The following is a 22,770-nucleotide window of genomic DNA, read 5'->3' on the forward strand; positions in this document are numbered from 1 at the left end:
TTTTATTATTCCCTTTTCCTGTTTTCTAGAGTTACCCATGTTTTACATTTCCCTCCTGGGACTCTAGACATTGCTCACATTCAAACTTTTCATAGATTCAAAGTTTCATAGATTCAAAGTTTCTTTCCATAGATACTAAAGAACAGTTTGATTCTTCTATCTTTACTCTTGCTTAGTGTTATTTATTCTTTATTGTTTTGTGATATCAAGAGAAGTGCAGAACACAGAAGCTATGACAACAGAAATCTTAGCTGATGAACTAGCTTGGGTACAAGCAGAATACCATAAGCTTTAAGCAGCTTGATGTTTCATATCAGTGATCAACACATTACATTAATATCTTTGTTACATAGCCAAAACATTATAGGCCTTACAAGGGTGTGTATTTTTGGTGAGACAAAATGAAATGATGCTAGTTTCAGGTCACTGTATTCTAGTTTTGTATCAACACTTTTTATATCAATAGCAGTTTCATTTCAATAAACTAGTAGTATCCCTACAAAAACCACCACACTTAAAGATTCCCAACAGCTGCAATTGTCAACAAACCCAAAAATGTAAATGTTTGTTTTACACAAGGGAGGGTTACCAGTTGGCTAGGTCAACTTAAGTATGTTTTATAGCAAAGGCTTTGGCAGTATCACAGCTAGTTATGACAATGCTTTTGTCCAAAGTATCAATACAAAACGCCTCAAACTCATGCATTGCTTTCAGCTCAGCAAGGTGGCAAAAATCTGGTTGTGGATGGACTTAATTATTTAATAACATATTTAAACGATTTTATTCAGGCTCTTTTGAACATGAAGTAACAAATTTGCCTTATATTTAAAAAAATAAAATTGGTAAGCACGATAGTAATAGATCAAACTCTATGGTAACATCCTATTACAAATACTTAAATTGGAAAGCTAAATATGAGAACAAAAATCTGACTGGAAAACCAGATAACTTGTGCTCCCATTGGTTTGATGCCAGTTCTGCAATTAACAGTTAAGACTGGGCTTAGGTCTTGCGTCCCAAGCAGGCAGCTGTTTCAAGAAACAAGCCAAAACTGTTTCTATGTCAAAAACATGACAAAAAATCAGCGTAGCCTGCCAGCTGGCACATCTTTCACAGAACTATAAAGTGTCCAGCAGAACAACTGAATGGAATAATTTTTGAAAGCTGATAATTAAGTTTCAACAATATTGCCGGTTTCTGTCTTAAAAGTCTGTAAGTATTTCCCACAAGCAAATGATTATCTGTTTTACTTTGATTATGCTTTCCAAAAAGGCAAGAGACTACAACAGCAGTCCTTCTCCTCACAAGCAAGACATCCTTTTTTAGCAGAGATTGTTGAAAGTTCCCATTTAAAGTGTAAATTGGAAAAAAATGCAACAGTGAAGTAGACATTTGGCTCCTTTAATAGGCAAAGCTATTGTCAACACATTCCAATAGACATTGTATTTAATTGTAACAATAGTTTATCTCAAGGCAGTCTTAAAGTTTAACGAATTTACATGTTTTTTTAAGAAAAGGGTTATGGTTCCAGCAGCATTATAGTATGTGATGTAACAAATTTCTATCTCTTAAATGTGCCTAGAAACCACATCATCACTGTATTTAAAATTGCAACCTGCCAGACTACTGAGTTTAATAAACAGTTTAAAACTGCAGAGGCAACAAATTCAACACAGGGAAACAGAATAACGTGGTTTTGCATTTGAAATACCTGTAGATTGTACAACAATTTCTCACGTTAATATGAGTGCCATGAAGCTTGAAGGAATCCAACTATGCCTTCAAAAGACCAGCATTTTATATAACTGTATTTTCATTATAATTAAAATAATCTTGCCGCTTTCCTTTACAGTTGTACTGGTTTTGGCTGGAGTAGAGTGAATTTTCTTGATAGTAGCTAGTTGTGGGGCTGTGTTTTGGATTTGTGCTGGAAGCAGTGTTGATAATGCAGAGATGTTTTCGTTACTGCTGAGCAGTGCTTACACAGAGTCAGGGCCTTTCCTGCCCCTCACACTGGGGCAGCTGACAAAGGGATATTCCATACCACATGATGTCATGCTCAGCATAAGAAGCTGGGGGAAGGAGAAGGAAGGGGACACACACACATCGGAGTGATGGTGTTTGTCTGCCCAAGTAACCCTTGCATGTGATGGAGCCTTGCTTTCCTGGAGACGGCTGAATGAGAAGTGGTGAATGAATTCCTTGTTTTGTTTTGCCTGTGTGCATGGCTTTTGCTTTACTTATTAAAAGTAAACTCAGTTTACTTTATAAAAAGTAAAACTCAGCCCGTGAGTTTTCTCATTCTTCTGATTTTCTCTGCCATCTCACCAGGGGGGAGCATGTGTGGCTTCGTGACTGTTAAACTATTAACAGTCCTTTTTGGCACCTGTGGGGCTTGGAGCGGTTTCAAGATAACAACAGAATTAATTGGAATGTGCTAGATTGAATTTATAGCTGCTATTACTGTTCAGCTATTAATTGACAGGGCTCTGTGGTTGCCATGGGGCTTGCTTGCCTTACTGTATGTTAGAGTCTAGTGCTTGCTAGTGTCTGCTTTCTGCTTTCACTGCTTGCTGTACTGCTGCCGTGGTTTAACCCCAGCCAGCAACTAAGTACCACACAGCTGCTTGCTCACCTCCCCCCTGCCAAGGAACAGGGAGGACAATCAGGAAAAAGGCAAAATTCAAAGGTTGAGATAAGAACAACTTAATAATTGAAATAAAATAAAACAAACCCAATAATAATTGCAATGAAAAGGAGGGAGAAGGGGAGAGGAATAAAATCCAAAGGGAAAGAGGGAAAAAAACAAACAAAAAAACCCCAACAAGGGATGCACAATACAATTGTTCACCATCCGATGAGTGACGTCCAGCCAGCCCCCGAGCAGTGACTGGCAGACCCTAGCCAACCCCCCACCCCCCGGTTTATATACTGAGCATGACATTCTATGGTATGGAATAGCCCTTTGGCCAGTTCGGGTTAGCTGTCCCGGTTGTGTCGCTTCCCAATTTCCCAAGCCCCTCCAGCCTTCCCACTGGCAAGGTCTGAGAAGCTGGAAGTCCTTGACTTAGTATAAACATTACCAGGCAACAACTAAAAACATTCAGTGTGTTAACAACATTGTCCTCACACCAAATCCAAAACACAGCACCTCACTGCTACTAAGAAGAAAATTAACTCTATCCCAGCTGAAACCAGGACAATTGTTTATCATCTTACTCTGCTGTGCCTGGGAACATTTTGATAACAGCAATAGTGATGCGCCTGGGCTGGCAGATGGCTGTTTCTGTGCTGCTGTACTGGAAGGGCTGGAACTCTAATGTGAACTCAAGTGGAAGGGATTGTGACCTGTGGATGAGTCCACGCTGGAGCAAGAAGGCCTACAGCACCCAGTTTTCCCAGGTGGTCTCTCACCCATGTACAACCGCGACAACAGTTCAGCAGAACCACCGTTTCAAAATTATCAGCTTGTCACCCCTTCCTGGTTTAATTCTGCATTTGAACTGCAGATACACTTAGAGAACTACATGGATATAAGGTGTTAACATTTTTCCATTTAGAAATACTTTAAGCCCCACCTCTCTGAAGTACTGCTATTAGTGCCCCATTTTCAGAGCATATGTCCATTTGTGAGTGAAAATAAAATCACTTATATGCATAATACAAAATTTCCAAGTCTTACTTCAGAGCCTGTTGAGGAAATATTTCTTGATTCTCTTAAGCCTTTCACCCTAACAGCTGACTCAGATACAAGCTCAGTGGAAGGCAGTATTTTTTTTTCTCCTCATCCAGTACCCTGCTGTTTGCTATCCTTATTTGGAAGGATTTAGTAACAGACGTTCTTCTGTAGTGTGACCTCCAAAAAGTCATGATCCATTTTCCTCCCATGTCAAAAATCAAGGAAATAAGGTGTCATCTCATTTGAACTATATTTGCTCTGGCACATGTTGCACTCCTCCCATCTCTGAGGTCCAAATTAGAATCTGTATTACAGTCTTGGTAATTTGTGCAGGCAGCAGTTGACTTGACCTTTTAATCCAGCTAGCTCTTTCCACTAGAGGACTAAAATCATGGGCTGTAAGCAGGATTGACTTCAGTCAATGGGTTATGAGGAATTAACATGAAATGTTGCCATTCCAAATTACCAGTGCTCTGATGCATGTCAAAAACTGCAAAAAAAAAGTCAGTCATAACAACAGCCTATTTACCTTAGAAGGACAGTCTGGTCCATGGCTGCCTTGTCCCAGAGGACTACATTTAGTCACTGAAAGTACAGTCACTACAACCTGTGCTGCCCTCTCTCCAAGGCAAAGGCAAGTGTCCAACAATGCGCGAGCACGCCCAGTCACTGTGGGATAAGAGGTAATTGTTTCATAATCCATTCGGGACAACGTTTGTTGTGAGCGAAGGACGTCAAGGATGTGGTTGAGGCGTCCTTCTGTCATGCAGTTCAGTATGGTCTGTCTCTGGCAGGCTAGTATTTGACAGCTGTTTCCTTTGCAGCAAGGATCTTGAGCAAAAAGAAAACAGAATGAGATAAACCAAGTGCTCTTTCTTTCAGAAGCTGTTAGCAAGTGATAGCATCAACATCAGAAATATAAACTCAGCAGAGGAAAGGAGCAGGAGGAGTTAGTTTTATTTGCATTCTGTGTTCAAGACTAGTCCAATGTGTTTTCATCTTTTGTTTGAAATTCACAAAGATCAGATTACAGAAAATACGTGTTTGTAAAGATTATGAAGTGCTCAGCTTGTTTCAGGGGAGGGGAGGAGATTTTCAGGTCTCACACTATTCATCTAGCATCTGTATCAAACTTTATGCAAAGCAGCTTGGCTCAACACAGGTGAGAAAACTGTCTTGCAGAAAGTGGAACAACAGATGAGAGGTAGTTCAGGGCAGTAGGACCATTTGAAACACGTGGCATGAAACTGGGAACTTAAATATACATCAAAGCCAAACCAGTAACAAAAGCAATACCTTGGCAAAAATGGTCAGGAGCTTTGGGTTCTGCCTCTTTTCACAAACTGGTTAGAATGCTTAAGTACTGACATTATACTGTAAATAGCATACACCAAGAGAAAATTAATAACCGAAAGCCATTGCTGCTTTGGAGAACATGCCTGTGTCATTCTGATTTCTGATTGTTGCTGGTAGAGTTCTGTGATGAACTTTTCCTGCATTAATTAGTCTGGAGAAATCAACAGAAATTACGTCATCACTCAGAAGTGAATTGAAGGGGAAGGGTATGGCCAGCTAGATGTGAGAACTCTCACAGACCAGTTTGGAAGGAGTTAGCTCACAAAACTTCTCCTACAGGCAGAAGCAGGCTTCACAGATCAGAAGCTGGCCTCTGCTGCCTCTGTCAGTAGGAAGAACTGAGACCATGTAAGGAAATGAATGGTACCCCCCTCCTCCTAGTCATCTATTTCTGTATTCAGTAGCCACTTCTGTAGAGGTATAGAATACACGGCTTAAAATTACAAAAACATAGTAAAAAAACAAAATTAAAAAAACCCTCCCCAGACTTAACTAATGTATTTCACATTTCTCAGCCTGAGCGTGACGGCGGAAGAGAGCCAAGCCAGTGTTCTCAGTGCCTGAATTTCTCAGAACATATGAGCAGCTGTACACAAATAGACTCATGAGACATTTGTATCAAGTGTGGAGGAGTTACTACACTAAATACCTAAAAACATGTATGAAATTTAGAGAGATCTGTGTCCTCCAAACCGTAAACAATTTAATCACCAAGATCTGGCCAAGGAGAATATTGCCACCTCAAACTGGAAATGGTGTCTTACCTGTCACTGCTTGTTCAAGATGCATCGGCTGGGATCTGTGCTTAAGAGCCAGTGGTGGCTCATTATGCTGACTGCTTCCTTTGCCTGCAGTTGAACCAGATAAAGGAATTGTGCAAAAGGAATTTGATTTTCTACTGTCAGAGCCTGGGTGATCTAGAAAAAGTTTAAAATGATGAGACCCCTGAATTGAACAAAACCGGAACATTATGCATGTCAGCTACTGCAGAAATCATGAAGACTGACTTCAGAGACTTACTTATTACTAGCTGTTCTTTGGGCCATTATTAATACATCATTATTCCTAAGAAGATTTTAGCATATGTCACTCCACACATACAACTTTTTCAAACTGTCTGTAGGAATTTGTTTCTGATGTTATGGAACGTTCTGTTCTCTCCATAAGTCTCATGGCTATTGATCAGAACTAAAATGCCTTGGAGATGCAGATGTTGCTATAAGTGAATTGATTTCCTATGGCTCAACTGTTGTATCCAAAGGCATGAGGAGTACAGAAGAAGCTTACGGAAATGCATTGCTTCTTGACACAAATTTAAACACTTTAATAGGACAAATCCACATTGGAAAGGCAATGGAAGTTACTTATATAGGAATGGTGATTCTCCAAAATCATTCACATGTTCCTGGAAACAGTCTTTTTAAAACATATCTCTTTCTTATTAGCAAGTTACAAAAAAGGAGTTATTCCTAGTGGCACAAGGCAGTGTAGTTCCCAGGAGGGACTTGTTCTGTCAGAAGCAACAGGCAGTGTTTGATGTGGGAGGGAAAGGCAGCTGTACATGTCCAGGTTCTAAAAATAATTTAGCAAGAAAGGCTTTTTGAGCTATACACTTAATGAAAAGATACTGCGGCATCTCTGGTTTTCTGCAGGGAACTCATGCTTCAGATGGAACCAGTAGAGGGCACAGCTGTACTCTGAGAAGCGACAATTTTACATGGAAAATAACCTTTGTATATGGAAGAACTGATAATATTTATCCTTGAATATGTTTCAAGGTAGATACCTTTCTTTGTTGTTGCGTTCTGTGGGGCAGTATTTGACAGACCCATCTCAAGAATATTTTCTCTTCCTGCATTATTTGCACTGCTATCAAATAGAAGAGTTGACAAGCTTGGCACCACAAAATGATTTTTCTTGTTGATTAAGTGGTTGGGTTTTTGTGGACAGATAACCTGGAAAAGATCAAAATAGAGAAGAATTATCTTCTTGTAAAATTTCAAAACCATTTTCTAAGTAGTTTTCTCTTGTAATGTAAGGCTGTAGTATCACAGTGTAAGTCAGGCTGGGTATGCAGCTGTTGAGCCTACAGACATACTTAATTCAACTGTAGCTAATTAGCTTGGGTCACTGTGGCAGCACAGATGCAAAGGCTGACTGTCCTAGGGTTTACTGCAGCCCTAGACTGCTTTTGCAGCGTGTGCTGCCAGCAGCCTTGGTGTCACTAGAACCTGAGCTGTTGAAAGCTAGCGCTGATCCGGGCACGTAAGCTTCAGTTCTCCCTCTGTATCTTGTAGCATTGGCAGACCTGCCACAAGTGCCAAAATAACTTTGAAAATGGGAGTTAACTATATTTTGGAATCATCACAAAGCAGTTGGCCTTGCTTTAGGAAAACTGGTTGAAAAAGCTGGGAATTCAGCCTAGGACTTTCTCTAGCCATTGTTTTGAACACACTACAAGCAAGGTTAGATTTCTGCAATTTCATTAGGACCCCTTCAAGACAGAGGGGTTCAAAGCAACTTTTAAGCGGAGCAGGTTATTTTTGTAAAAGCAGCATCAGAGTCAGCTGCTTGGAAGAAGGTAAAACAGTGATGTTTGTTGGTTAACTGGATGGAGTTATCCTGGTTAGGGACATTTTGCTCCACAGTGTTTGCATTCTACATTGTTAGGACTGGCAGGAGAAACAAGCAGCTAATGAAGTACTCTTGTAAGACTGTCATGCCATGTACTCACCTCTGAATTGCATATGCCCATCTGCAATGTGTATATTTCTGAACCTTTGCATGCATTAAGTGCTGTCTCCTGGAAAAAAATAGCACAGGCACTCTAGTAAGTATACGTATGGTTTGTTCAATTCACAGTTGTCAGGAGCAAGAATTTATACTGACACTAACAATTCATACTGACAACATATATTAAACTCCAAGATGCACCAATCTATGTAACAGTGAATTGCACAGAGCAGTTTTGCTTTCTAACATGTTAAGTGTGCATAGAATCTTAACAAAAAACCACCTCTACCTTGTTACTTTTTCTGCTGTTTCAAACTTATTTTAAAACACAGTTTTGAGTCATGCAGGGGAAGGTGAAAATAGCCCTATGCTGAAAGAGAGGGGGAGGGGGAGAGATATTTGGCTCACTATAACATGTTTTCCTTTAAGTATACAGATGGCAGGGCCATCCTGTATTTAATATGCCAAGGTGTCTGCAGTAAGGATGTGTCAATACTTGTAACATTTTTCCATTTTGTACACCTGCAGCAGATTTGCTAAACTGTTTATTAGCTCCTATACTTCAACACTTAGGAATCAGTCCACTTCCAAGAATCTCCAGTAGCATTTTCACAGTTGCTTTGAACATATTGTCAGTTCAGTTGTTTGAACCATAAATAGTGCTCTCTGCTAATTTAGCCAATAGAAGAATAAAACCTTGCTCAAGGGAGATCAAAGCATTAAATTATGGATTATTTGGCAGCACAATCCTAAATAAACTTCAACAGTAGTAAAAATGACTTGGACTATAACCATGCCATCTATTAAAACATCAATCAAGTCTGTTCTGTGATCCCAGAATGTGATTGCAACATGCAGAAATAATCCAGTGTGCATTGACATAAACAACTCATGTAAGTGCAGCAATGAAACCAGCAACGCAGCACAGGTTGCGTAAATCCAGATGGAGTCAGAATATTTGTTCAAGCGCTGAAGCATGTGTCACTGGTTTCACCACTATGACTAAGTTAACTACATAGGATATAGCTGTATTTGTGGCAGTCAGATTTGTGCCAAATTTCCCATGGCAGCGTAGACATATATGGAGTCAGCTGTATCCCTTAGTTGTTGGCTGTTCCCCGTCCATTCCTGTGGTATCAGAGAACCCTCTTAGACCCTAGGACAAGAGTGTCTTGTGCCTGAAGCACATCAATTTAGAAGCAGTGAAGTGTACAGAACAGTGCTGATACTAATATTGCTACAACAGGTACAAATACTGTCCAGATTTGGGACTAAATGTCTTCTAACCAGTACATACAACAAAAATTATCCTTGATTTTACCCCTAATCTTACCAGCTTGAGGTTGATACTTGTTCTCATTCACATGGGCTTACCAGTCTGACTACAGCTGGTGACTGGAAAGAAGCAATTGGATTTTTATATTCACAGGTAGCAACTGACATAGTTTTTAGATAAGCTCCCATTATCTATTTACTGCAATTCCTGAATGAACCTGAGGTGTCAAAGGGTATTCTCCAGCTCTTGGCATGTACAGTAAATCAAAGAAGGCAAAGCTTTTCCTGTTTTGGAGCACAAAGACTGCAATAGAGAGAATCTAGTAATGTCCTTGTAGGAGTACAAAACTTAATTTTGCACTAACCTTTGCATCCATCAGATTGTAGATTGCAGTGGAAATTGCCTCCTTATTTATACTGGTCAAAATTCCATGTAGAAGTTCTACACATTCTGCAGGGGTAATAAAGCATTTTAAATACCACATTGCATCTGAAGTTATGTATATATTTAGGCATCAGCCTATTTCAACTAACTTTACCATTATGTTGAGTAGCTGGATGAACTAGATGAAATTAGTTTAATATAACTTCCACTTCATACCTCCTCCTGGTTTTCTTTTTGAATTGATTTTAAAGAATGGTTACAGTCACATTAAAATGACGTTTTCTTAAATGTTTATATAGATGCAGTGAACTTACTTGCGAAAGATTTACACGTGACTATAAATCTGTCACAATAAAGCTATATGCAAATTGGTTCCTCATCACTTCAACTTTGAAAATTTGAAAATCCTCAAATACCACAATTTTAACATTTCTTGGCTATCCTTTTTAGAAGCAGATGATAAACATAATTCCACTAAAGTAAACAATGTTAGCACACTTCAAAGGGAATTGGTTATGCATTAGAATCAAGAAATGCCCAAGACAGGTTGATCTTTGTTAAACCAGTATATATAGCTGATAATGTCACTTCCTTTATTTGTACGAATTTTTACTTTATACTAAACATCATTTTGTAGATAAGTAAACCATTTCTGGTAGGAAGCTTCAATTAGAAAAACCATCTACAGCACACTGTTGATCTAAACACTACTTCCACTTCAGTTGTTCTGTCAATGATTTAGAGTGCTAGAGCAATGTTCCCAGCAAGACTATCTCCATACAAATCTTGCAAAGAAAGAAAGCCCCCAATGTTACCTGCAATACATGGTCTACAATCTGGTTCTTGATGCCAGCACAGAGTGATAAGGTGCAACAGTCTGTTCCTCTCAGGCAAATTGCTTGGTACAAACTTTTCTGAAACGCCAGGCCGCAAACTGCTGCATATTCCTGTCAAAACTTCCAGCAGTGTTGTTTGACCTGCAATTTATAGGAAAATGTCACTGCAAAAACCATTAAAGACCTCAGAATTCTCTTAAAATTATATACAGAAGAAGTTATTTTGTGTATTTTAAAACAAAGGCTGCTTTTTAAAATGCAAAACTGTATTACCACTCTTGTAAATAGATATGCTAACAATAACTGTAACTGCTTAGTGCAACAGGAAATTTCAGCATAAAGAACTCTGTCTAAATAATGCCACAAATGGGTATGTAAATATGCCTTACACCTGCATTACAAGAGTTTAACTCAATGTAAAAATAAAAATAAAAAAAATTACTTTGGGCAGCCACAAGATGGCAGCCATAAGCTGTGTGAACATTAAGATACTATTCTATGCAGTATTTCCAAAAGATCCTCAGCCTGTAAAATGACAGACAAAGAGTCCTTCAATCAGTTTTGCCATGCAGAATGGAGCTCATAGGAAAGAAGCCTTTCACTGATCTCCACCTCCATGAAAAAGCGATCATTCCTAGACTGTGACAATTATTATATAATGCTTTGCAAACTGAATGCTTTAAAACTGTGCACACTTTCATCTCAGAAAGTAAGATTCCCTGCTCACTTAAGAGCATTCAGCATGAACTGGCATTTTTTGATGGGGATGTGAAACTCAAAGCAACTTTAAAAAGAAAATCCTGCTCATCCAGTTAGCTGCTTGCCACTAAAATGTTCCCTGATTTTAAAATGACAACTGTCAAATATAAAGTGGTACTGTCTCTCCCTAAAGGCAACATAAAACCCAATTCAGTAACAGAGTGCTTCAGCAAGCACAGAGAGATGATACAAGTGGGGTAAGAAGCTATGCTTTCCCCTTCATCTTTACATCCCTTAATGTGGAGCTTTGTGCTGTAACAATAATAGAAGGCAAAGGCACATCTGAAAAGACAGTGTTGTTCGTATCATAATTTCCTTACAATAAGGGAATTAGTGGAAAATATTAGGGCAACACAAAGTCTGACATGAACAACAGAGATAAATACCTTCAAAAGGTTTCTGTCTGCTTAGGCTCTCCCAACACAGTATTCCAAAACTGGAAAAAAAAAAATAGAGCAAGTTTAATGGTTTAAGAGAAAGGAGTTTTTCTAGACAAAGTCTATAGAAGTCTTTCCTGAGAAACTTTTTCCTGCACTATTGTTTCAGTTTTCAACTGAGCTGTTCTTATAAAATAATAAATGTATTAGAAATTTTTTTTCTTTAAACATAGGATTAATTATAATTACATTTCCGGTTACCATCCTGTTTCCATTTGCTCTTGTGAGTTTCAGAACCTTCTATTCTCCTTTCTCTTATCATTTACAAGTATTGTAAATAGCAATTGAAAGAGCTGCACTTTTCAGCAGGTGTGAAAAGCACATCAGTTAACCTACAAAAAACTTGATTCTGACCCACTGTGTGCCTGTTTTCTTCAGCAAATTTTGATGGGGCTCCAAATACCTTTTTCCTCTTCTAACATCCCAGGAAGTATTCCAGTGATACCATAGATCTACATATATAACCCACAACTCAGATGGTATAAAACACAGTTGTTTGTTAAAAAAAAAGATCAGTCTGCAAAATCCGAGGCAGAAGCAAGGAGGCTGCTGGAAGAGAAAAAGCAGGCTATGGGTGAGTCACAAGCAAAGCAGTCAAAAGGGGAAGAGGCGGTTCTAGGATAAACATATCTGCTTACTCATATATCTTGCTGTAGTGCCCAATTACAATGTTTAAAAGAACCCCCTCTTCTGCCTAATTTCCACATAAAATCTGAAAATGCTTTTACTTAAATACCCCCTCAGAAAGTATTAATGCAATATGGACATACATGTAACTTACGTGTATTTAATATATAACACAGTTTTGTTTTCTCTCTTGCACCACTGTCTAGCCATGCACCTATCTCATGCACTGAGTCACATCTGAGCATCTAATTATGTAAGAATGACATGCTGGAAAATTAATTATGCTACCTGAAAGTAAGCCTCCACTCTTCCTGCACAAAAATCTTACGTTTATGAACAACATCAGGTTAGTCACATCACTTAGAGGTGTCCTCAAGTGTGTGCATTATTTGACTCACCTTAGAGCCTGCCTCTGTGACTATAGAGCAGGAGTTTAAATTTGTTGCTTCCGTAAAAGCTCTGAAAGGGAAGAGTGGTCGTGCTTAAAAGTTATTGATAATGTTAGTGCACAGGCTCTGTATGCCGGTTGTGAAGATGTATGTCCATACAGACAATAGTTGCAATTTGAGGTTGTCTCATTTATTCTCATTTATTGCAGCAACCACAAAGCATGTAACAAGTCCAAAAGGGGGGTGTGGCAGTAGGTGATCTTCCTCCTTTGTATAAATCACTTTGTTAAAAAGTATGAATGCTTTAGTGGCTCGGTAAGTTATTCCGGCAGAGATTCCATATGACCTTAAGGGGATGCTGCTGCAAGATCTTTTTTTTTCACCTGGGCCTCATATCTAGGCATAAACAGTTCTTCCTGAAACTAAAGCTAACACAGTTCATGCTTAGAAACTATGTGAAGTAGTTAATAGGTTTCTAAATGTACATGAAAGTTCTGGCAGCTGTGTTACACTTTTTAAACATCTAGGTCCGCTATATAAATGTTTATACGATGAACTCTAAGAAGAGTTCGTAAGCTTGGTATATTATTCACCAGATATGGGTAATTCCAAATTTAATTCACTGCTGTAATTGGCCTCACATGAAATACTACATTATGTAGATCTGGCATTTCTAGTGTAGTGTCTTTGAAAATAAATGTTTTGGCAACATTGTAGAACATAACAAGGACTAGGTATGACCTGCCCTTAGAAATCCCGTTCACCTGTAAATATCACCTTCCTGGGAAGGAAGGCCTCCTTCAAGTATTTCAGGAGGGAGGTACACTAAGTCCTGGCAGTTCCTCTGGTTGCAGTTCTGCAGGTCTGACCTCAGTTGCTGTTTCCTCCAGTTGGTTAGACCGTAATCTGTTAGCTAGAGAGATGGGGAAAAAAAGAGTAAATTTTAGTAAGAATACCTCAAGTCTTGGTATTGACTATTAGGATAAATATATACAACAGTAGGAAAATCATTGGATTTTACATTAGTAGGCTAAAAGTAGAAGCTCCTACCTTGGCTCTGTACTGCGTATCCAAAAGCACATTGGAAGGTTTCAGGCTGCAGTGAGAGAAAGCAGGTTTGAAGCTGTGAAGGTGATGCAGCCCTTCAGCCACATCTGACAGGATCCTTATGAGTAAGGGAAATGGAAGTTCTGGGTACAGCTGACGCTAAGTAACACAAAATACAGGTTTTGGTAGTCTTACTATTGACATTTTCATTTGACAATAGACAGAGGTACAATACAGAAGCTAAAAAACATATTGACTGTAACTACTGTCTATAATTTACATGCCGATTTTTCTCTGTTGGCTGACCTTGTAATTAATTTTGTCACATAAAAGATTACTTCTTTTATCTACCTCGTGGATGAGCGAGCCGAGGGATCCATTGTTCATCCATTCAGTCACTATCCCCACAAGTCCATGATACTGGTAAATCCCAAGAGAAGGCAGGAGACGTTCAGACTCATAGCATCTGACACTTGCTATATCCTGAAGCAGCAACTTCCACTCCCTGTAAAAAAGAAATGGTTTAGAGGCAGGTGAGACTGAAGGGAATTTCAGCTAGACATGAAATAGTGTAGAATATGGAAACAAGAGATAGCTATATGGCTGAACACAAGCTAATATAATCCTACCAATAAAACCCCAGTATTATATCATCTTCCAAACAATTGTAAGAAAATGAAGCAATCCCTTGTGTAGTGTATTTTTCTAATATAATAGATGGTATAAAATAATATAAAGACCTCTGGATGCTTTACTATGAAAATAAGAGCACAGTTTAAGGCAGCATTGAAGTGTGAAGGCAGGAGAAATCCAAGTTACATGAAATACTACATTAGGAAAAATCAGAACTTGTATTGTATCCTCCTGTAATTAGCGAGATCCACATTTACAAGGAAATTATGATCTTCCATGCTTATCTAATGGGACCATGTTATATAGATGATCTATGATACAGTATGTCATAGCATGATATAAAAGCGAAGCCAAATTCAGATTTAATGTAAGCAGCACCACTCTAGTGACTTTGCCAAATTTGATTCATGCTCAACTGCAGTTGGATTGTAGACCTGAATTCAAACAGAGTTTATTTACAGAGAGTAACAAAGCTTTGCTTTTATCATCAGGAGAGTAAAGTTTTCTTGTCTAAGGATTTCAAACAGTTACTTCTTCATGCACAGGAAACACTGAACTATCAATTCAATTGTGGATTTTCATAGAAATAACTGAACTTCTGCTACAGGTTCATTTTTATTTTTTTTTTAAATTGTATGTTTGCTTTTAAAGATCTGATTATCTCTATGGTACTTGTGAGCTGAACAATCATTGAAATTAATTCAAAATTCAGTTGATTTCAACAGACCTGGGGCTCATTCTTATTGTTCTAACCAGCCTTTACATTGAGACTTCAGTTTCAGTTTCTCATATTTACTGTGTTGATTCACAGGCTTGTAAAACTGATCGCTGGAAGTAATTCACAGCCCCACCTGTTCTAACACTTATTTCCACAAATCCAAGTATCTCTCATCTGCATAGTTTTTGCAGCCCGAGTAAAACACAGTTTATTCTCCTAGCTTTCCTAAACACTGTGTGGTGTTAAAAAAAAAAAAAAAAAAAAAAAAAAAAGAGATCAGAATGGTAGAAACGGAGAGAAGAGCAAAACAGTGGCTTTTAGTTTTAGGGAGCAAGTTTGAGTGAAAATCCGGATAGCATGTGAAATTCAAAGCAAAGCAAAATGTTGATATCTGTAACTAACTGTTTTGTTTTGGGGTTTGTTTGTTTGACTTAAAGAAGGTGTGGACAGAGGATGGAGGAAACTTTTTTTCTTTAAACAAGATACCAAACAAATAATATTTGTTCAGATTACAAAATTGCTGGACTTCTATTGTCTAAAAACAAGCAATCCTCCGCTCCAACCACAAAAAAAACTTAAAATTTTTAATTGTTCCCTAATTCTGGCAGCATTTGGTTTTTGAAGTATCACTGTCAATTCAACAGTTTAAAAATATTTATATCAAATAATGTTATTCCCTCCCTTGGCTTTATAATGAAACACTATGTATTTGAGCAGGACACTTGGTATTTTACTTTAACAAACACCACCTGAATGGCAGGATTCTCAATTGTTAAGAGTAACTAGTTTGTAAGTTCACATCAGACACTCCTTTTCTGATAAACAGTCAGGTCAGTGCATTTCCTAATATGTTTTGCTGTTGCTTCACCAAAAGTACCTTGTGGTTATTCTTGGAAGCTTTGTGGTTTTGTTGCACAATGGAATTTTGTGGTCAGTAGGCTGACGTCTATCAGTTACTGCTTATTTGTTTTTATAATTAGGACAAGTACACATCTCACAGCCCTGTAACCCTGACCATTATCCCTCCCTCCTCCCATTGCTCTCCTCTCACCTACCTGTACATGCTGGTTTAGATTAAATTCAGCTGAGATCTCTTTAGGGACCTCCAGGAAGATGTAATACCATAGCATGCTGAGTACTACTGATCAGAGTCTGTAGACATTATTATAGTAGAGATACTATTTCTTCAGAATTACACTTTACTTTTATAAAAAATTGTAAAAAAGCCATAGAGCTTGTTTCTTAGTATAAGTGCCTCCAAGTTGCCTCTTGGCTAGTCAGGATTTCTAGGAAGGGAGGTATGTTTAGGGATCAGATAATCCTGGCCATGCCATGATTCATTCTACTGCCATCACTGCAGGTCTGTGCTCCCCACCTTTGTGGTTAATTGGCCGAAGAAGACACGTACCTCTCTGTAGTGTCCTGGTTGGTCAGTAGCTTCACAGATATGTGAGTGTTCCAAGAAATATGAAAGGCTTTGAGTGCAAAGCCTGAGCCTGTCCTGGTCAAGGTAAAGCTATCCAGATCTTCCTGGGCTACTACAGGTAATGTAGCCATTTCTTGATGGCTGGCTTGGGGGAAAAAATGGCAGAAAAGGAAAAGTTTTAAGAACTACTTTTTGTCACTACAACCAAAGCACAGTGAAGCTGCACCACCCCTTACTTCCCAAATAACTATTACCCTAATCTAACAGGCTTCCTTTTACCACTCTGTGTCAGACTTTCCTTATAAAGATGGGAATAACGCCCTAATTGCAAAGGAGTGTCTGGACTATAACCTGCCATCTGAGCCTGCAAAGGTGCTAATTAATTGCTCATTGTTATTTCTGATGACTTTGAAACGTTGGGCCATTATTTATAATACAAAATGTGATATTAAAGTGGTGCTGAATTATGTAGACAACAAACTAGTATCTTACATGCTAGACAAATAGAGTTTCCCTGTTTCTTATAAAAAAGGCTATTATTCAATAACTCATGTCTGTGTGTTCTGCATAATTCTTGCATAGCTTCTTTAGTACAGTGTCTCCTGTGAACAGAAAAGCAAGGCAGAAGGCCAGTTTCGTGCTGCTCTAAGATGGCAGAACTCTGTTAAATGGAGCTGTGTCTTTGTAGCAGCCACTAATTTGGCCAATACTGTCTCTACACAGTATCTGTCTATGACCATCCGAGTGTCTCAGACACGTTGCATGGCACTGCATGTAGATTAGAGATAACCTCTGCAAAGCATCGCTGTCTTACTACACGAGCAATATTTTTAATTACATCTGTGAAGCTACTTTAGACTAGAGATAAGCAAAAGTCAGTGGTGAAAGAGGAAAACAAGAAAGATAAGAAAACAGATGGGATAAACCCATTGGTCAGGGTTACTGCAAGATCAGCAGTCAGTGAGTCAGAAGAATTCCAACTAGAATACTCCCTTCAGGGTCCAGTAGACCAGGGCTAGAAGGCGAAAGATGTGAGGGAGCAAAAGTAACAGGGCCGAAAGTCTGAAGTAACCGTGATGACTGTTGAGTGTGAATTGTGTCCTTCTAGAAGACAGACTGTACAAAAATTGCTGCTGGTATGTAGAAGGCCTGTAAATCTTCTGACTTTGGGCAGATGACTTGTTCTCCATGAGTAAAAGAGAAACAAAATCTGGAAGCTAAATCAGCCTATGCTCATGGCTGAACTGCTTCTAGTTCATGACCAACTTGTTTTCATAGATTCATTTCCAGTTGATCTCAGTATCTCAGCTGTGCCGTGCAGGTGTATTCACAATCAGAGGGGGTACTAAGCACAGTCTAATCTCAATCAAGAGCATCTAATCACAAACAAAATGGAAATAAAAGGTTCAGCTTTAACAGTATTTGATTCTGATAGGAAAGCACAGTTGAACTTTATGCTTTTTGTTAGATTCTTGTAGCTTGACAGGAACAGCTGCCTTAGGTCCTTCACTTAGGGTTTTCTTACATATAAATATACATCCAATATGGTATGAGGCTGATGAACAGCTTAAGAGTTTCATAAACTTTGGAAAGATTCCTCTGAATGAAGATAAATTTCCAAATAAGCCGTTTATCCTTTAATGTTGCAAAGAGAGACCACGCATCTACAAAACCTGATTATGAAGGAGGTAATCAGAATGCTGGCAGGAGCAAAATTATGCCTAATTTTTGTTATATACGACAATAAGTAATCATTGAAATAGCCAAAAGAATTTACTCCAAACATAGTACAAGGAAGATCAAACAATGAATACAGGTTCTAAACCATTCCTGAAAGTATCTGTTTTTATTTAAAATTGGATCAAGTAAAGCTATAACTTGTTTTTTAAACTCTTGCTAACTAGCTACTTAGACAAAAGTAAAAGCTAGCCATCAGCTCCTATCTTGGATTTGAAAAATCTAATTTAACTAGAGATTTTTTAAAAACAAAATGAAATTCGCTTCAATCTTTCTCTGTTACAGGCCATGACATGCCAAGCACCACTCTCCCTGTGTCTGAGTTGTACATTTGTTTCCACACCTTGACCTAAACTTATTTGCTGATAATCACCAAGAATTTAACCCTAAAATAAGAACTCTTTTATTTATTCAGGGTGCTACCCAGATTCCTAAAATAGTTGGAAGGACTAATCATGGAATTATAGATAACAGTCTCCCTCTACCCCCCACAGATTACAAGTTTGGTACCAAAGCCATTTTTTCAGTAGTTCCACTCTTCTGAATGCTTTTTCCTCCTAGACCCTTTAAAAAACTCACTATCCACCCACAAAACCAGTATTTCTTAGGTGACTTCTACAACGAAGGGTTTCACATTATTTTTAAGTAAGATACTGAAAATCTCAGACAACTTTTACATCCTCCCCTAGTTGGGCAGGCAGGGGCAGGAAGGAGACTGCTATAAACCCACTTATGTCAAGTTTCTAATTTTAAAGGTCATTTTAAAAAAGTAATTCATAGCAAAGATATTTGCCTTAGTATGAGAGAAACTCTGCATAACGTTAATACACAAAGGACTCAGTAATATGTAAGGTTAATGCACAGATGACACAGAGACAGAAATCAACTTACCTCTGGAAATACGGGCATAAAAACTACAGAATGGAGTGAAACTGCAGCAGATACCAAGTGCAAGTCCTCTCTGAACTGCATTCAAACACAGCTGGAGCTGTCCTGCCCCTGAGTCAGCTGCCTTGTTGATCTCTGCTTTTATTGGCTATCTGCAAACATCCAGATTTCCTGGTCGGATATACAAACTGTAACTCTTTAGTGACTGCAGATGGGTTTTCACAAGCTGATTCATTACCTGCCTGTAATTTATAAGAGCGAGTACAGAAAAAGAGCTTGGATAGCTGTTTTTTCCACAATAAGGAATGCCAAGAGGGGAAGCTATACAGCAGTGACAAACACCGTATTGGATACAGCCCAGACATGGAAGCATGTAGAGCTGTGTGTAGATTGTGCAGCTGATGCTTATCTCTGCAGGAGATCAAGCCAACAGCACAAGTACAAAATTCTCCTAAACTTTTTGAGTCAAGTTGATCTTAAAACAGGAAAAAAAAAGAAGCTCGTTTTCTGGCTAGAGGGTATGTAAGCATAGGGGTGACATTAGGTTGCAAAATGAGGATCAACTGGCTGTTGAGCAGCCCTGCTGAAAAGGTTGGGGGGGGGTGTGTATGGTGGAAGTTAAGTCGATCATGAGCCAACAGTGTGCTCTCATCATAAGTGGGGAAGATTGCATACTAGGCTAGTTTAGAAATGCAGTCACCAATGTGAGAGAAGTCATTATGCCTCAGTACTCAGACATGGTGAGGCTGCATCTGAAGTACTGCAGTCAACTTTAGGGCCGTTAGTTCAAAGAAAATGCTGAGAAACCAGAGAAGATGCAGTACACAGCTATCAAGATGATCCCTTAGAGCACATTTTACAAGAAAGAGGTTGAGGGAGCCAGTCTTGTTTAGTCAGGTGAAGGAGGCTGGGGAGGAGGTGTCTGCTGGAAGCCTACAACTACTTGAAGGTCGGTTATGAAGACAGAGCCAAATTCTTCTCCATAGTGGCAGACAACAACTAGAAGCATAGGCAGATGTCGGTACGTCAGAGGTTCAAGACAGATTTTCTCACCATGTGTGCGGTGCAGTACTCGATTGGGCCATTGGGCTGCGGAGTCTCCATCCTTTAAGGTTTTCTAGGCAAAGCCATGGCTGACCTGATCCAGCACTGCTGGTGGTTCTGCTCTGAGCAGGAAGCTGAGCTAGAAAATGCCAAAAGTCCAAAACCGAAAACTCTGTAAGGCCTAATTGTGTTCCTGCCAGGCCCCTGGTGTATACATTTGCACTGAAGGTTGATGGGACTGCTGGATGCAGGGTGGAGACTTTAGGAGAAAGTGGTCATTTCAGTTGGTCCCATTTATTCAGACTTTCCACTCCATGAAGACTGTCTTTATTTATAGAGTCTGACTTCAAAAACCAGTGTCAGTCAATGAGATTCTGTCCACAAACTTCTGTTGGGTTTGGATCCAATCCTGACCCCCCACCAGGGACAGGACAAGCAGCAGGGCACTTAGCTAATCCTCCTGTGATCACAGGAAAGTCCCTTATATCTAAAAATCACGTGGCTAGGGCTCTGTGGCCTGAGAGGAAGCACTACAAGTAGGAAGCATGGAGGATGCTTCCACGTGCTATGTGTTATTTCCCAACAGCTGTAGCTATCTGACCAGCATCAGCAGCTTTCCCTCACCCCTCCACAAGTGAAATTAGTACGAGGGAGCTGAAGCAGCAGAGATAAAACAAGGGGTCTGTAGCAGTCCTGGAGAAGGCTAGAAGCATGTCAAGTTGCTGTGGCCACAGGATCCTCCTCTCCTTGGCTTTGATTTACCAACAATGCGTTCACCTGTGCCCATAGTCTACACTTCTGTAAAAAGTACCTTAAAAATGGTTTCCCCTCTTTAAGGTTTTAGCCTGTCAGGCTGCAGCAGAATCACAGCCGTTCAAAATCCGTACAGCTAATTAAAGAAACTTCTTAGAGGGAACTTTGTAGACAGTGTGAAGGACTTAATTTTGCGAAATTCTTTGAAGTAGTCTTAGGTATTTCTGTATTTTTAGAATATTGTGTGCTGGGGAAGCAAAGTACTAGAACAATCCTGCCATTTGTTTACTCCCTTTGACTATTGTTTTCAGTTTAAAAACCCCTCAGTAAAAAACTACAGAGCTTAATTTTAATCCTTATTTGGAGAAACCAGAAACATACAAGCCAATCTGCAGTGCAGTTCTGAACTAATTAAACATCATTATTACTGAACATGTTAATTAAAAAGAATCAGTTAGTATTTTACCTACACATAATTTATCCAGTGAAATTTAAAGCCTCTCACATGACATGAAAGCTTATAAATAATAGGCAAGAAAAAAAACCTCTATAGGCTCACACAAGGACTACCTTGTGCAGTAATTAGACAAAGTTAAGAAAACTGAAGTTTAGTTTGTCAGTAATTTGTTGTTTTGGTTTTGGTGTTTTTGTTTTGTTTTTTTAATGATGGAAAATACTTGAAATGAAACCTTCCAGCAAGGAATAACAGGTAAGACAGACTCTGAATCTGTGTAATCTCCTGTGCATAGGATTCATTCATTACCATACAGATACCTAAATACATAGATACTGGAGAAGTACAGACAACTGTTGCCAAAACCAGTAGCTACTTGACGCCTAGAGACTGCATGCTGTCATCAAGAACAAAGACTGAGATCCTAACAGAAATACGACCAAGCAAGTGCACTTCCAACCATATGCCATGAGAAAAAGCAATGAATAGGGAGATAATCTGAAGAGCACTTAAGGTGACCATTATGTGTCTGCAGGATTCCTTGTTTAGTGAGTGAATCCAGCCATCACAGCAGGATTGGAATTACACATAGCAGACAGCGTCTGCCTACCACTGCAGGAAGAATTCAGACAATATGTTCTCATGTGTACATATGTTCAGGCTAAATGACAACCCAAGTCTTTCAGAAGAGTCATGGATCTCAAAAAACCCAAAGACCAGGTTTTATTTCGTTTGGAAGGCAGACAAAACTCTGAACATGCAAGTGTGAAACAACAGTGAAAACATGCCATATTTAATCTTTTCAAAGGGTCCAAAGAAGGTCTTTCAAAACCTAACCATAACAATGCAAGAACAACTAGAAAATTTGCTTTTTCAATGCAAACTTGGTTTTGTGGCTCACTCAGAAGGTGAGACAGTATATAGGGAACACAAACATGTTCTTAATGTTTTAATATCCTGAAAGTAGGAATAATAGTGATGCCTAAAGGATAACATGTTTTAAGACATGCGTGGTTTGTAAGTCTCCCCCTTGTGATAGCTACACAGACTGAATGCAGTTACAATCAAATTTAAAGTAAAATGGGAGCTTTACAAGAAGCAGTATTAAAGGATCACAGTGTAAGATGAAGCATTAATACAGTGAGTATGTGCAATAAAAGACTGACACTGACACAGTGCCAGAAGATCAAGGCATCACGATGACCCAAATACCAAAGCCTCTGATGCACGTTCACTAAGTACTACACTTCAGAAGGGTTCCCATCATAATTTCTCAATGTGGTTATTCCAGTTGAGCATCTGTGCAGCATAACTTTTGCAAAGAGGCAGGTTCTGAGGTGCCATTTCTTTGGCACTTTGTGTATTTCAGGAGGTCTTGCAAGAAGTGAATATTAAAATGTTGTTAGGCTTAAAATGTGTGGGATTCAAATGGTCTGTGTTTGACCTTTATAAAACCTTTATAAGCTATAGTGCATAAGTGCAGCCAATGATATAACCATCTTGCTCTAGAAGAAAGGACTCCAAACAGGCTCAACGCTTGCCAGCTGTGATGGGATACCTCAAGATACAAAATTATGAATTCTGGTGTCCATTT

The 22,770-nt window shown here is 39.0% G+C and overlaps 1 protein-coding gene across 4 annotated transcripts; it reads right to left on the minus strand.

Annotated features, from left to right (window-relative positions):
* Positions 1 to 1,385: 1,385 nt before the first annotated feature.
* On the minus strand, positions 1,386 to 19,085 carry LOC130159135 (receptor-interacting serine/threonine-protein kinase 2-like). Of its 4 annotated transcripts, none has more exons than XM_056360402.1 (12): positions 18,929 to 19,085; positions 16,283 to 16,445; positions 13,875 to 14,028; positions 13,527 to 13,682; positions 13,241 to 13,389; positions 11,410 to 11,459; positions 10,244 to 10,405; positions 9,409 to 9,494; positions 7,770 to 7,838; positions 6,822 to 6,990; positions 5,800 to 5,952; positions 1,386 to 4,510 (listed from the first exon to the last, which is right to left on the minus strand). In XM_056360402.1, exons 2-12 carry the CDS (start codon positions 16,429 to 16,431, stop codon positions 4,188 to 4,190), a joined length of 1,620 nt encoding a protein of 539 aa, XP_056216377.1. In that variant the 5' UTR covers positions 16,432 to 16,445; positions 18,929 to 19,085; the 3' UTR covers positions 1,386 to 4,187. The 4 variants fall into 4 exon arrangements, with proteins under 4 accessions (XP_056216377.1, XP_056216378.1, XP_056216379.1 ...); XM_056360403.1 differs by having other exon boundaries at positions 16,283 to 16,441; positions 18,929 to 19,076; XM_056360405.1 differs by lacking the exon at positions 1,386 to 4,510 and adding an exon at positions 4,517 to 5,445.
* Between the last annotated feature and the right edge of the window lie 3,685 nt (positions 19,086 to 22,770).

Source organism: Falco biarmicus, chromosome 15 (genome assembly GCF_023638135.1).
Source record: "Falco biarmicus isolate bFalBia1 chromosome 15, bFalBia1.pri, whole genome shotgun sequence".
Classification (NCBI taxonomy): domain Eukaryota; kingdom Metazoa; phylum Chordata; class Aves; order Falconiformes; family Falconidae; genus Falco; species Falco biarmicus.